Source organism: Oncorhynchus masou, chromosome 21, assembly GCF_036934945.1.
Source record: "Oncorhynchus masou masou isolate Uvic2021 chromosome 21, UVic_Omas_1.1, whole genome shotgun sequence".
Lineage (NCBI taxonomy): Eukaryota > Metazoa > Chordata > Actinopteri > Salmoniformes > Salmonidae > Oncorhynchus > Oncorhynchus masou.
Window position 1 is genome coordinate 50,755,099 of NC_088232.1, and position 10,419 is coordinate 50,765,517.

Genomic DNA, 10,419 nt, shown 5'->3' on the forward strand with positions numbered 1-10,419 from the left:
CTGTGTAGGCCTACGATGGCAGTTAGGAGGAGAGTCTAAAGCTTCTTCAGAATCTTTTTGATTAGGCTTAGTAAAAAAAAAAATATTTTAAAAAATTACTCTCATGCGTGGACTAGCCTATAGCCTATGTTTTGTTCAGTTTGAGATGGAGAGCGTGACAATGAGAGGGAGGACCAGAGGTCAACTTTGATAGCTTGTTATTACTATAATTGATTGTATTTAAAACAATACGTTTCTTGCCCATGATGTATTTATCAGAGTTATTGACCTCACAATAAGCTAGATTCGAGTAACTTACATTGTGGTGTTGAAACTTGAAGCAGCAGTCGCGGCACAATCAAAAGGAAATGGACAGATCATGGTGCTGAAAGTAGAAATTCAAGTAGGCTTAACTCATTTCAACAGTCTTCATTTTAATGAGACTTTACTAACAACAAGAGGGCTTTGTGTTGGAGACTATTTCTTCCTGTTTAAGAAATAAGAGGCAGGTCCACCTCTTTGACAAATGAAATTAGGCTACAGGCTGCTATATCCATAGATGTTGTCTGTCAATTCCTCCACCCACCATACTCTTTAAACAACAGCCTTTCACTGACACGGCGATAGGGTAAGTTAAAACCAAGACTTGAACTGAGGGAGTATGAGAGTGTATGCCAAAGGCCTACCTTCTATTAAAGAAAACGGCAACAAAAATATCACAGGCTACCCCTTGTTAGTTTAATAAAGATTTTGTAGAAAATAAAATGGATGGGATTATATAAAGTGATCTATAACAGCGCTTCGGTCCTCGATGCTTTATGCTAGAAACAAACAGCAAAGTACCCTGGAAAGATGTGACTGATGCATTATGGGAATATCATTGTTTTATTTCCTTGATATTCAGAGGTGGAACTACAACCTTCTATAGCCAAGGAGACATTTGTTTTACTTTGTTTGGGAAGTAATCTAATTATGTCACTATCAATTGATTAAGCTATTTACTTTCTGTACAATAGGAGATGTTTAAACCCAGACAGCTTTTAGGGAAACATTTGTGACCTTCTCTCATCGGAAGAGTAGCCAGCAGTTTAAAGCTGACATTTTTTTGTGTCGGTAGGCCTTCTCTGTCTGGGGTGAAAAGGGTAAGCCTAACTTTTGAAAGTACCATGCTCAGATTACTAATGACTTCTCAGATTTTATTATATCCAAACGGGGACAGTATCATTGCAAACAAGAAACACAGATTTGGCATTAGAGAAATATGATCAAATGAACACATAGGCTATCTCTGTCCATTCTTAGCCTTTTATTTCAGTAACTGTTTCTATAACTGCATATCTAAAGCTGTGGTCTGTCCAGGAAGTGAGGGTAAACGGTACGCATGTTCTCTGCTATCCACTTTATGTTTAATTATTATTTTGGGTAAAGGAGGGTCTTTTTTTAATTTATTTTTTTACATTCAGGGATTGTTTAGGTAAAATATATTTTGCTGAAGGGAGGGCCATCCATTTTCATTTCAGAGAAGTACGATTTTCTCCATGAAACCCTTATTATAAATAGTGTTCACTCCCTTAAAACTAATGTACAGCAGTGAAGGCTCCTCAGGGGAGGAAAGGGATGACCATCCCACTCGGTGAATTTCATAAAAATGATGAAACATTAAAAAGTTCTCCTTTTTAGATAAAACTACACTAAACATCACCAAATAACTGATTAAAACACACTATTTTGCAATTAATGTCTACAGTAGCCTCAACAGTACTCTCTGGGGTAGAATCATGGTGTAGCCAGAGGACAGCTATTTTCCATCATCCTCTGGGTACATTGCCTTCAATACAAAACCTAGAAGGCTCATGGTTCTCACCCACTTCCATAGACTTACAGAGTAATTATGACAAATTAGGACAAATTAGGACGCCCTCCAACCTATCAGAGATCCGGCAGCATGAACTGACATTTGTCAACCCAATCAAAGGATCAGAGAATGAATCTAGTCCCGAAAGCACAAGCTACAGGTAGCTAACAATGCATAAAATGTGGTGAGGAGCTGACTCAAAGACAGAGAAATAAAATAGTTGAACAACTTAATTTCTTCAAGTTAAGGAGATGAGAGATAAAGATATATTTGGTTGTATCTCATCCACTTTAGCTAATTTAGCCTACTCAAACATCCAGCTCAAAAAGAGAGGCATGCTATTAGTGTTAGCTAGGCTATCCAACACTGGAACTTCCAAGTCAAGCTTCCTGTTTAATGAATTTACTGCCATGGGGGCCCGCCGGTGTAACTGCTAAACTGCTTGCTGTACACTGTGCTGCGTGATTGTAGCGGGTTTACTAAGGCGTTAGTTCTAGTAGCTATGTTGACTATGACATTTGCTAATATGGTGACAACGATGTAGGCTGTGTGTAGCGGTTATGGTATGAAGGTTTGACTTAGAATTATTATTTTTTGCCTGGTCACAGACAGCTGTTGTGTTGTGCAGAACAGCGAAGGGAAAAGGTGAGAGGAGGAGAGTGCGTAGATGCAAGAAGGAATTATACAACAAGAAAAGTGATGATGCTGTTTGTATGTGTCTGCTATGAAAGTGAACGGTTTGTGCAGGTGATCAGGGATGTATTCAATCCGCCGATTCTGTAGAAAAAAATATCTTAAAACGGAACGAAATGGGGGATAACCCTACCTGAATTATTCTAATAGAAACTCTCGTTTGCAACTGTTTGGACAAATGATTACACCCGAGAACAACTAGATGCAAGCAAGAGTGTGCCTACATTATAAATCTCATGACAGGTAAAAAATCAAATCAAATTTTATTTGTCACATACACATGGTTAGCAGATGTTAATGCGAGTGTAGCGAAATGCTTGTGCTTCTAGTTCCGACAATGCAGTAATAACCAACAAGTAATCTATCTAACAATTCCTAAACTACTGTCTTATACACAGTGTAAGGGGATAAAGAATATGTACATAAGGATATATGAATGAGTGATGGTACAGAGCAGCATAGGCAAGATACAGTAGATGGTATCGAGTACAGTATATACATATGAGATGAGTATGTAAACAAAGTGGCATAGTTAAAGTGGCTAGTGATACATGTATTACATAAGGATGCAGTCGATGATATAGAGTACAGTATATACGTATGCATATGAGATGAATAATGTAGGGTAAGTAACATTATATAAGGTAGCATTGTTTAAAGTGGCTAGTGATATATTTACATCATTTCCCATCAATTCCCATTATTAAAGTGGCTGGAGTTGAGTCAGTGTCAGTGTGTTGGCAGCAGCCACTCAATGTTAGTGGTGGCTGTTTAACAGTCTGATGGCCTTGAGATAGAAGCTGTTTTTCAGTCTCTCGGTCCCAGCTTTGATGCACCTGTACTGACCTCGCCTTCTGGATGATAGCGGGGTGAACAGGCAGTGGCTCGGGTGGTTGATGTCCTTGATGATCTTTATGGCCTTCCTGTAACATCGGGTGGTGTAGGTGTCCTGGAGGGCAGGTAGTTTGCCCCCCCCTCACTACCCTCTGGATAGCCTTACGGTTGAGGGCGGAGCAGTTGCCGTACCAGGCGGTGATACAGCCCGCCAGGATGCTCTCGATTGTGCATCTGTAGAAGTTTGTGAGTGCTTTTGGTGACAAGCCAAATTTCTTCAGCCTCCTGAGGTTGAAGAGGCGCTGCTGCGCCTTCTTCACGATGCTGTCTGTGTGAGTGGACCAATTCAGTTTGTCTGTGATGTGTATGCCGAGGAACTTAAAACTTGCTACTCTCTCCACTACTGTTCCATCGATGTGGATAGGGGGGTGTTCTCTCTGCTGTTTCCTGAAGTCCACAATCATCTCCTTAGTTTTGTTGACGTTGAGTGTGAGGTTATTTTCCTGACACCACACTCCTAGGGCCCTCACCTCCTCCCTGTAGGCCGTCTCGTCGTTGTTGGTAATCAAGCCTACCACTGTTGTGTCGTCCGCAAACTTGATGATTGAGTTGGAGGCGTGCATGGCCACGCAGTTGTGGGTGAACAGGGAGTACAGGAGAGGGCTCAGAACGCACCCTTGTGGGGCCCCAGTGTTGAGGATCAGCGGGGAGGAGATGTTGTTACCTACCCTCACCACCTGGGGGCGGCCCGTCAGGAAGTCCAGTACCCAGTTGCACAGGGCGGGGTCGAGAACCAGGGTCTCGAGCTTGATGACGAGCTTGGAGGGTACTATGGTGTTGAATGCCGAGCTGTAGTCGATGAACAGCATTCTCACATAGGTATTCCTTTTGTCCAGATGGGTTAGGGCAGTGTGCAGTGTGGTTGAGATTGCATCGTCTGTGGACCTATTTGAGCGGTAAGCAAATTGGAGTGGGTCTAGGGTGTCAGGTAGGGTGGAGGTGATATGGTCCTTGACTAGTCTCTCAAAGCACTTCATGATGACGGAAGTGAGTGCTACGGGGCGGTAGTCGTTTAGCTCAGTTACCTTAGCTTTCTTGGGAACAGGAACAATGGTGGCCCTCTTGAAGCATGTGGGAACAGCAGACTGGTATAGGGATTGATTGAATATGTCCGTAAACACACCAGCCAGCTGGTCTGCGCATGCTCTGAGGGCGCGGCTGGGGATGCCGTCTGGGCCTGCAGCCTTGCAAGGGTTAACACGTTTAAATGTTTTACTCACCTCGGCTGCAGTGAAGGAGAGACCGCATTTTTCCGTTGCAGGCAGTGTCAGTGGCACGGTATTGTCCTCAAAGCGGGCAAAAAAGTTATTTAGTCTGCCTGGGAGCAAGACATCCTGGTCCGTGATTGACTGTAGACCCTGCCACATGCCTCGTGTCTGAGCCGTTGAATTGGGATTCTACTTTGTCTCTGTACTGACGCTTAGCTTGTTTGATAGCCTTACGGAGGGAATAGCTGCATTGTTTGTATTCAGTCATGTTACCAGACACCTTGCCCTGATTGAAAGCAGTGGTTCGCGCTTTCAGTTTCACGCGAATGCTGTCATCAATCCAAGGTTTCTGGTTAGGGAACGTTTTAATCGTTGCTATGGGAACGACATCTTCAACGCACGTTCTAATGAACTCGCACACCGAATCAGCGTAATCGTCAATGTTGTTATTTGACGCAATACGAAACAACTTCAAACATCAGCTATCTGAGCAACTAACCGATCGCTGCAGCTGTACATAATCTATTGGTAAATAGCCCACCCATTTTCACCTACCTCATCCCCACAGTTTTTATTTATTTACTTTTCTGCTCTTTTGCACACCAATATCTCTACCTGTACATGATCATTTATCAATCCAGTGTTAATCTGCAATATTGTAATTATTCGCCTACCTCCTCATGCCTTTTGCACACATTGTATATAGACTCCCCTTTTTTTTCTACTGTGTTATTGACTTGTTAATTTGTTTACTCCATGTGTAACTCTGTGTTGTCTGTTCATACTGCTATGCTTTATCTTGGCCAGGTCGCAGTTGTAAATGAGAACTTGTTCTCAACTAGCCTACCTGGTTAAATAAAGGTGAAATTAAAAAAAAATTAAAAAAATGTCCCAGTCCACGTGATGCAAGCAGTCTTGGAGTGTGGAGTCAGCTTGGTCGGACCAGCGTTGGACAGACCTCAGCGTGGGAGCTTCTTTTTTTAGCTTTTGTCTGTAGGCAGGTATCAGCAAAATGGAGTCGTGGTCAGCTTTTCCGAAAGGGGGGCGGGGCATGGCCTTATATGCGTCGCGGAAGTTAGAGTAACAGTGATCCAAGGTTTTTCCGCCCCTGGTTGCGCAATCGATATGCTGATAAAATTTAGGGAGTCTTGTTTTCAGATTAGCCTTGTTAAAATCCCCAACAGCAATGAATGCAGCCTCCGGATAAATGGTTTCCAGTTTGCAAAGAGTTAAATAAAGTTCGTTCAGAGCCATCGATGTGTCTGCTTGGGGGGGGATATATACGGCTGTGATTATAATCGAAGAGAATTCTCTTGGTAGATAATGCGGTCTACATTTGATTGTGAGGAATTCTAAATCAGGTGAACAGAAGGATTTGAGTTCCTGTATGTTTCTTTCATCTCACCATGCCTTGTTAGCCATAAGGCATACACCCCCACTCCTCTTCTTACCAGAAAGGTGTTTGTTTCTGTCGGCGCGATGCGTGGAGAAACCCGTTGGCTGCACCGCTTCGGATAGCGTCTCTCCAGTGAGCCATGTTTCCGTGAAGCACAGAACGTTACAGTCTCTGATGTCCCTCTGGAATACTACCCTTGCTCGGATTTCATCAACCTTGTTGTCAAGAGACTGGACATTGGCAAGAAGAATGCTAGGAAGTGGGGCACGATGTGCCCGTCTCCGTAGTCTGACCAGAAGACCGCCACGTTTCCCTCTTTTTCGGAGTCGTTTTTTTGGGTCGCTGCATGCGATCCATTCCGTTGTCCTGTTTGTAAGGCAGAACACAGGATCCACGTCGCGAAAAACATATTCTTGGTCGTACTGATGGTGAGTTGACGCTGAACTTATATACAGTAGTTCTTCTCGACTGTATGTAATGAAACTTAAGATGACCTGGGGTACTAATGTAAGAAATAACACTTAAAAAAACTGCATAGTTTCCTAGGAACGCAAAGCGAGGCGGCCATCTCTGTCGGCGCCGGACAATTTGAGTATCATGTAGTAAGTAGCCTAAACCTATTGATGTTACATTGAGCTGGGTAATAAAAATATAAAAATAAGGCAATGATCATTAAAAAATATATATTAGTCTTCCTAAATCTCAAACAGCACTGACCGCCACACAGTAACTGCGTATTTTGCATTTGTGAAATGATTTTGATGTGATATATCAGTAAAAGGATTTGTTTCTAGAACCGTACCACAGTTGAGAATCGATTCAAATTTACTGTAGATGAGGTACTTAGCTGTTTTGGCTTCCAGAGCCAATTCGCCTTCAAACAGAACATATATATTCCCTGGACTATAAAGAGTAACGTTAGGGCACCTTTAGTCCATTATTGGGCTAACCTTGACTGTTGCAAATGGTTTGATCTGTTATGGCAACAAAAAAAACATATGGTTTGGAGAATGACTTAATATAGCAACAACTTATCAAGTAGACTCATCTTCTGTGACACGAGTTCAAAGCAGCTCAGTGTAAACATACACAGTTGAAGTCAGAAGTTTACATACACTTAGGTTGGTGTCATTAAAACTAATTTTTCAACCACTCCACAGATTTCTTGTTAACAAACTATAGTTTTGGCAAGTAGGTTAGGACATCTACTTTGTGCATGACACAAGTCATTATTCCAACAATTGTTTACACTAAATTGACTGTGCCTTTAAACAGCTTGGAAAATTCCTGAAAATGATGTCATGGCTTTAGAAGCTTCAGATAGGCTAATTGACATAATTTGAGTCAATTGGAGGTGTACCTGTGGATAGATTTCAAGGCCTATCTTCAAACTCAGTGCCTCTTTGCTTGACATCATGGGAAAATCTAAATAAATCCGCCAAGACCTCAGAAAATAAATTGTAGACGTCCACAAATCTGGTTCATCCTTGGGAGCAATTTCCAAACACCTGAAGGTACCACGTTCATCTGGACAAACAATAGTACGCAAGTATAAACACCATGGGACCACACAGCCATCATACCACTCAGGAAGGAGACGTGTTCCGTCTCCTAGAGATGAACATACTTTGGTGCGAAAAGTACAAATCAATCCCAGAACAACAGCAAAGGACCTTGTGAAGATGCTGGAGGAAACAGGTATAAAAGTATATATCCAGTAAAACGAGTCCTATAATCGACATAACCTGAAAGGGCGATCAGCAAGGAAGAAGCCACTGCTCCAAAACCGCCATAAAAAAGCCAGACTACGGTTTACATCTGCCCATGGGGACAAAGATCATACTTTTTGGAGAAATGTCCTCTGGTCTGATGAAACGAAATTAGAATTGTTTGGCCATAATTACTATCATTATGTTTGGAGGAAAAAGGGGGAGGCTTGCAAGCCAAAGAACACTATCCCAACCATGAAGCACGGGGGTGGCAGCATCATGTTGTGAGGGTGCTTTGCTGCAGGACGGACTGGTGCACTTCACAAAATAGATGGCATCATGAAGCAGGAAAATTGTGTAAATATTGAAGCAACATCAAGACATCAGTCAGGAAGTTAAAGCTTGGTTGCAAATGGGTCTTCCAAATGGACAATGACCCAAAGCATACTTCCAAAGTTCTGGCAAAACAGCTTAAGGACAACAAAGTCAAGGTATTAGAGTGGCCATCACAAAGCCCTGACGTCAATCCGATAGAAAATGTGTGGGCCGAACTGAAAAAGCATTTGCGAGCAAGGATCCTACAAACCGAACTCCACTACACCAGCTCTGTCAGGAGGAATGGGCCAAAATTCACCCAATTTATTGTGGGAAGGTGGTGGAAGACGACCGAAAACGTTTGACCAAGTAAAATTGTTTAAAGGCAATGCTACCAAATACTAATTGAGTGTATGTCAACTTCTGACCCAGTTGGAATGTGATGAAAGAAATAAAAGCTGAAATAAATCACTAATATTATTCTGACATTTCACATTCTTAAAATAAACTGGTGATCCTAACTGATCCCTGATATGACAGGGAATTTTTACTAGGATTAAATGTCAGGAATTGTGAAGAACGGAGTTTAAATGTATTTGGCTAAGATGTATGTAAACTTCCGATTTCAACTGTATGTGTCCATCCTCGAGCCTACTCCGAAGGGCTTGATGTCACTGGACTTTCTGTTCTCGCCAGCCACTCAAACTTGAGTCGAGGTAACTCCGCCGAACACTGCGCATGAAGAGTCAAAAACAGCTGATTGCAGGAAAATCCCCCCCAAAAGTGCGATATTTATTAAGACATGTCAGGTGTATGAGACTCCGCATGTAGATATGAAACACGTATTGTACAGTTGCAAATGGATCTAGTTTCATCCAGTTACAGACCCTCAAATTGCGAGGCGGCTACGGATATCGACCTCAATAACACTAGTCACTGCCGTAACCATCGCCGGAGAAAGAAGATATGAAAGGAGAGCGCTTACCTGCGGACGGTAGGTTACATGGACCTCGACTCACTTCGGAGTTTTTCTTTTCCTTTTATTTTTATTTTTACATAACATCGTCAACATCGTTTTTTAAATGTTGACGTATCACATGTTGCGAAAACATGGAGTTTCTTAAAGGGCCATGGACATACAGTATGGTGAATTCAGAAAAACTGGTACATCATGAAAAGTAGCTAAAGTGGGACAGTCTTCTAGGCTTTTCCAATGTAGGAAAGAGATCCAGTTTACATTAGGGACCCTGTAATTAGATTAGACAGGGCTCTGGTTCTTGGAGTACTGCTATCTTGCACCAAGCAGAACTATAGTAGGGGGAATTCAGAAAAAGTGGGACACTTTGCATTTCCTGTCTTCTGTAACCTCTTTTGACATCTATGCAGTATATTAGCCTAACACGGGATGCATTTCTCAAATCTTCAATATGTTTCCTAATCACCCAAAATTGAATTATCATTACTATTAAGACCATCAGTACTATTAAGACCATCCCAGGTTATCTAACCTGCTGTCCAAGTTTATCAAAATGCAAACTGAAAATAATGCTTTGTCTCAGTGTACACAAATTAGTGGCATGCCTCTTGTGAACATGATAAACATGTGTCCTTGTTGTGTGATTAGGAAACATCTTGAAGATTTCAGAAATGTATGATGTTGGAAAGATGATAAGAGGTTACTGAAAACGGATCTGCAAAAACTACTTGTCACTCACATCACACCTATCTGAGGGTGTGATTGACAAAAATGTGGGTGGAAAATGTACATGTTTATATGGATACTAAATCTATTATACTTAATGACGTTTATATAAGTAAAACATTTTTTTTTATCCTCAATCTACACACAATACCCCATAATGTCGAGGCAAAAACAGGTTTTTAGAAATATCTGCAAAAAAAAAAAAAACTTATTTACATAAGTATTCAGACCCTTTGCCATGAGATGGGTCAAAGTAGGGTAAGTGGCTTGGTTGAATTGTCTTGGAAGTCTTTCAAAACATTACAGTAAAAAGTAACGGTTGCTATCTGGCCTATCTGGGGGAGTTGGCCTGTTCATTAATGGTTGACAGGGTAGCACTTTTCCAGAGCAAACAGCAGGGTGATTCATTTTGAGACTGTTGAGATTCAAACTGCCTTCAGCCATCTGGATCAGGCAGGGCTGAGTCATTTCATGAGAGCAGAGAGGTCGGAAATAGGAGTTGAAGAGTAGTGGAAACAAGCTGACAATCCATGATTTGAGCACTTGCAAGTGGAACTTGAGTAATGGTAGCCAGTGTGCTTTCTCTGTTGCAGACTGCTGAGAGATGCACTTGGAGAAGGAGCTGGTCAAAGGCTTTTGTAATATGAGAGGAGAAGATAAAGGCTCAA

General features: G+C 41.8%; 1 protein-coding gene across 4 annotated transcripts in view; it reads right to left on the reverse strand.

Annotated features, from left to right (window-relative positions):
* Positions 1–9,199, reverse strand: part of bahd1 (bromo adjacent homology domain containing 1) — a 44,593-nt gene extending 35,394 nt beyond the window's left edge. Inside the window, exon 1 of one of the 4 annotated variants that reach the window (XM_064928710.1) lies at positions 9,035–9,199. Coding sequence is in view for 3 of the 4 variants with exons in the window: in XM_064928707.1 (XP_064784779.1) it covers positions 299–360 (62 nt within the window). In the remaining variant the exon portion in view is untranslated. Of the gene's footprint in view, positions 1–298; positions 439–9,034 lie in introns of those variants that run through there. The other 3 variants (XM_064928707.1, XM_064928706.1, XM_064928713.1) reach the window with 3 other exon arrangements.
* Positions 9,200–10,419: the final 1,220 nt, after the last annotated feature.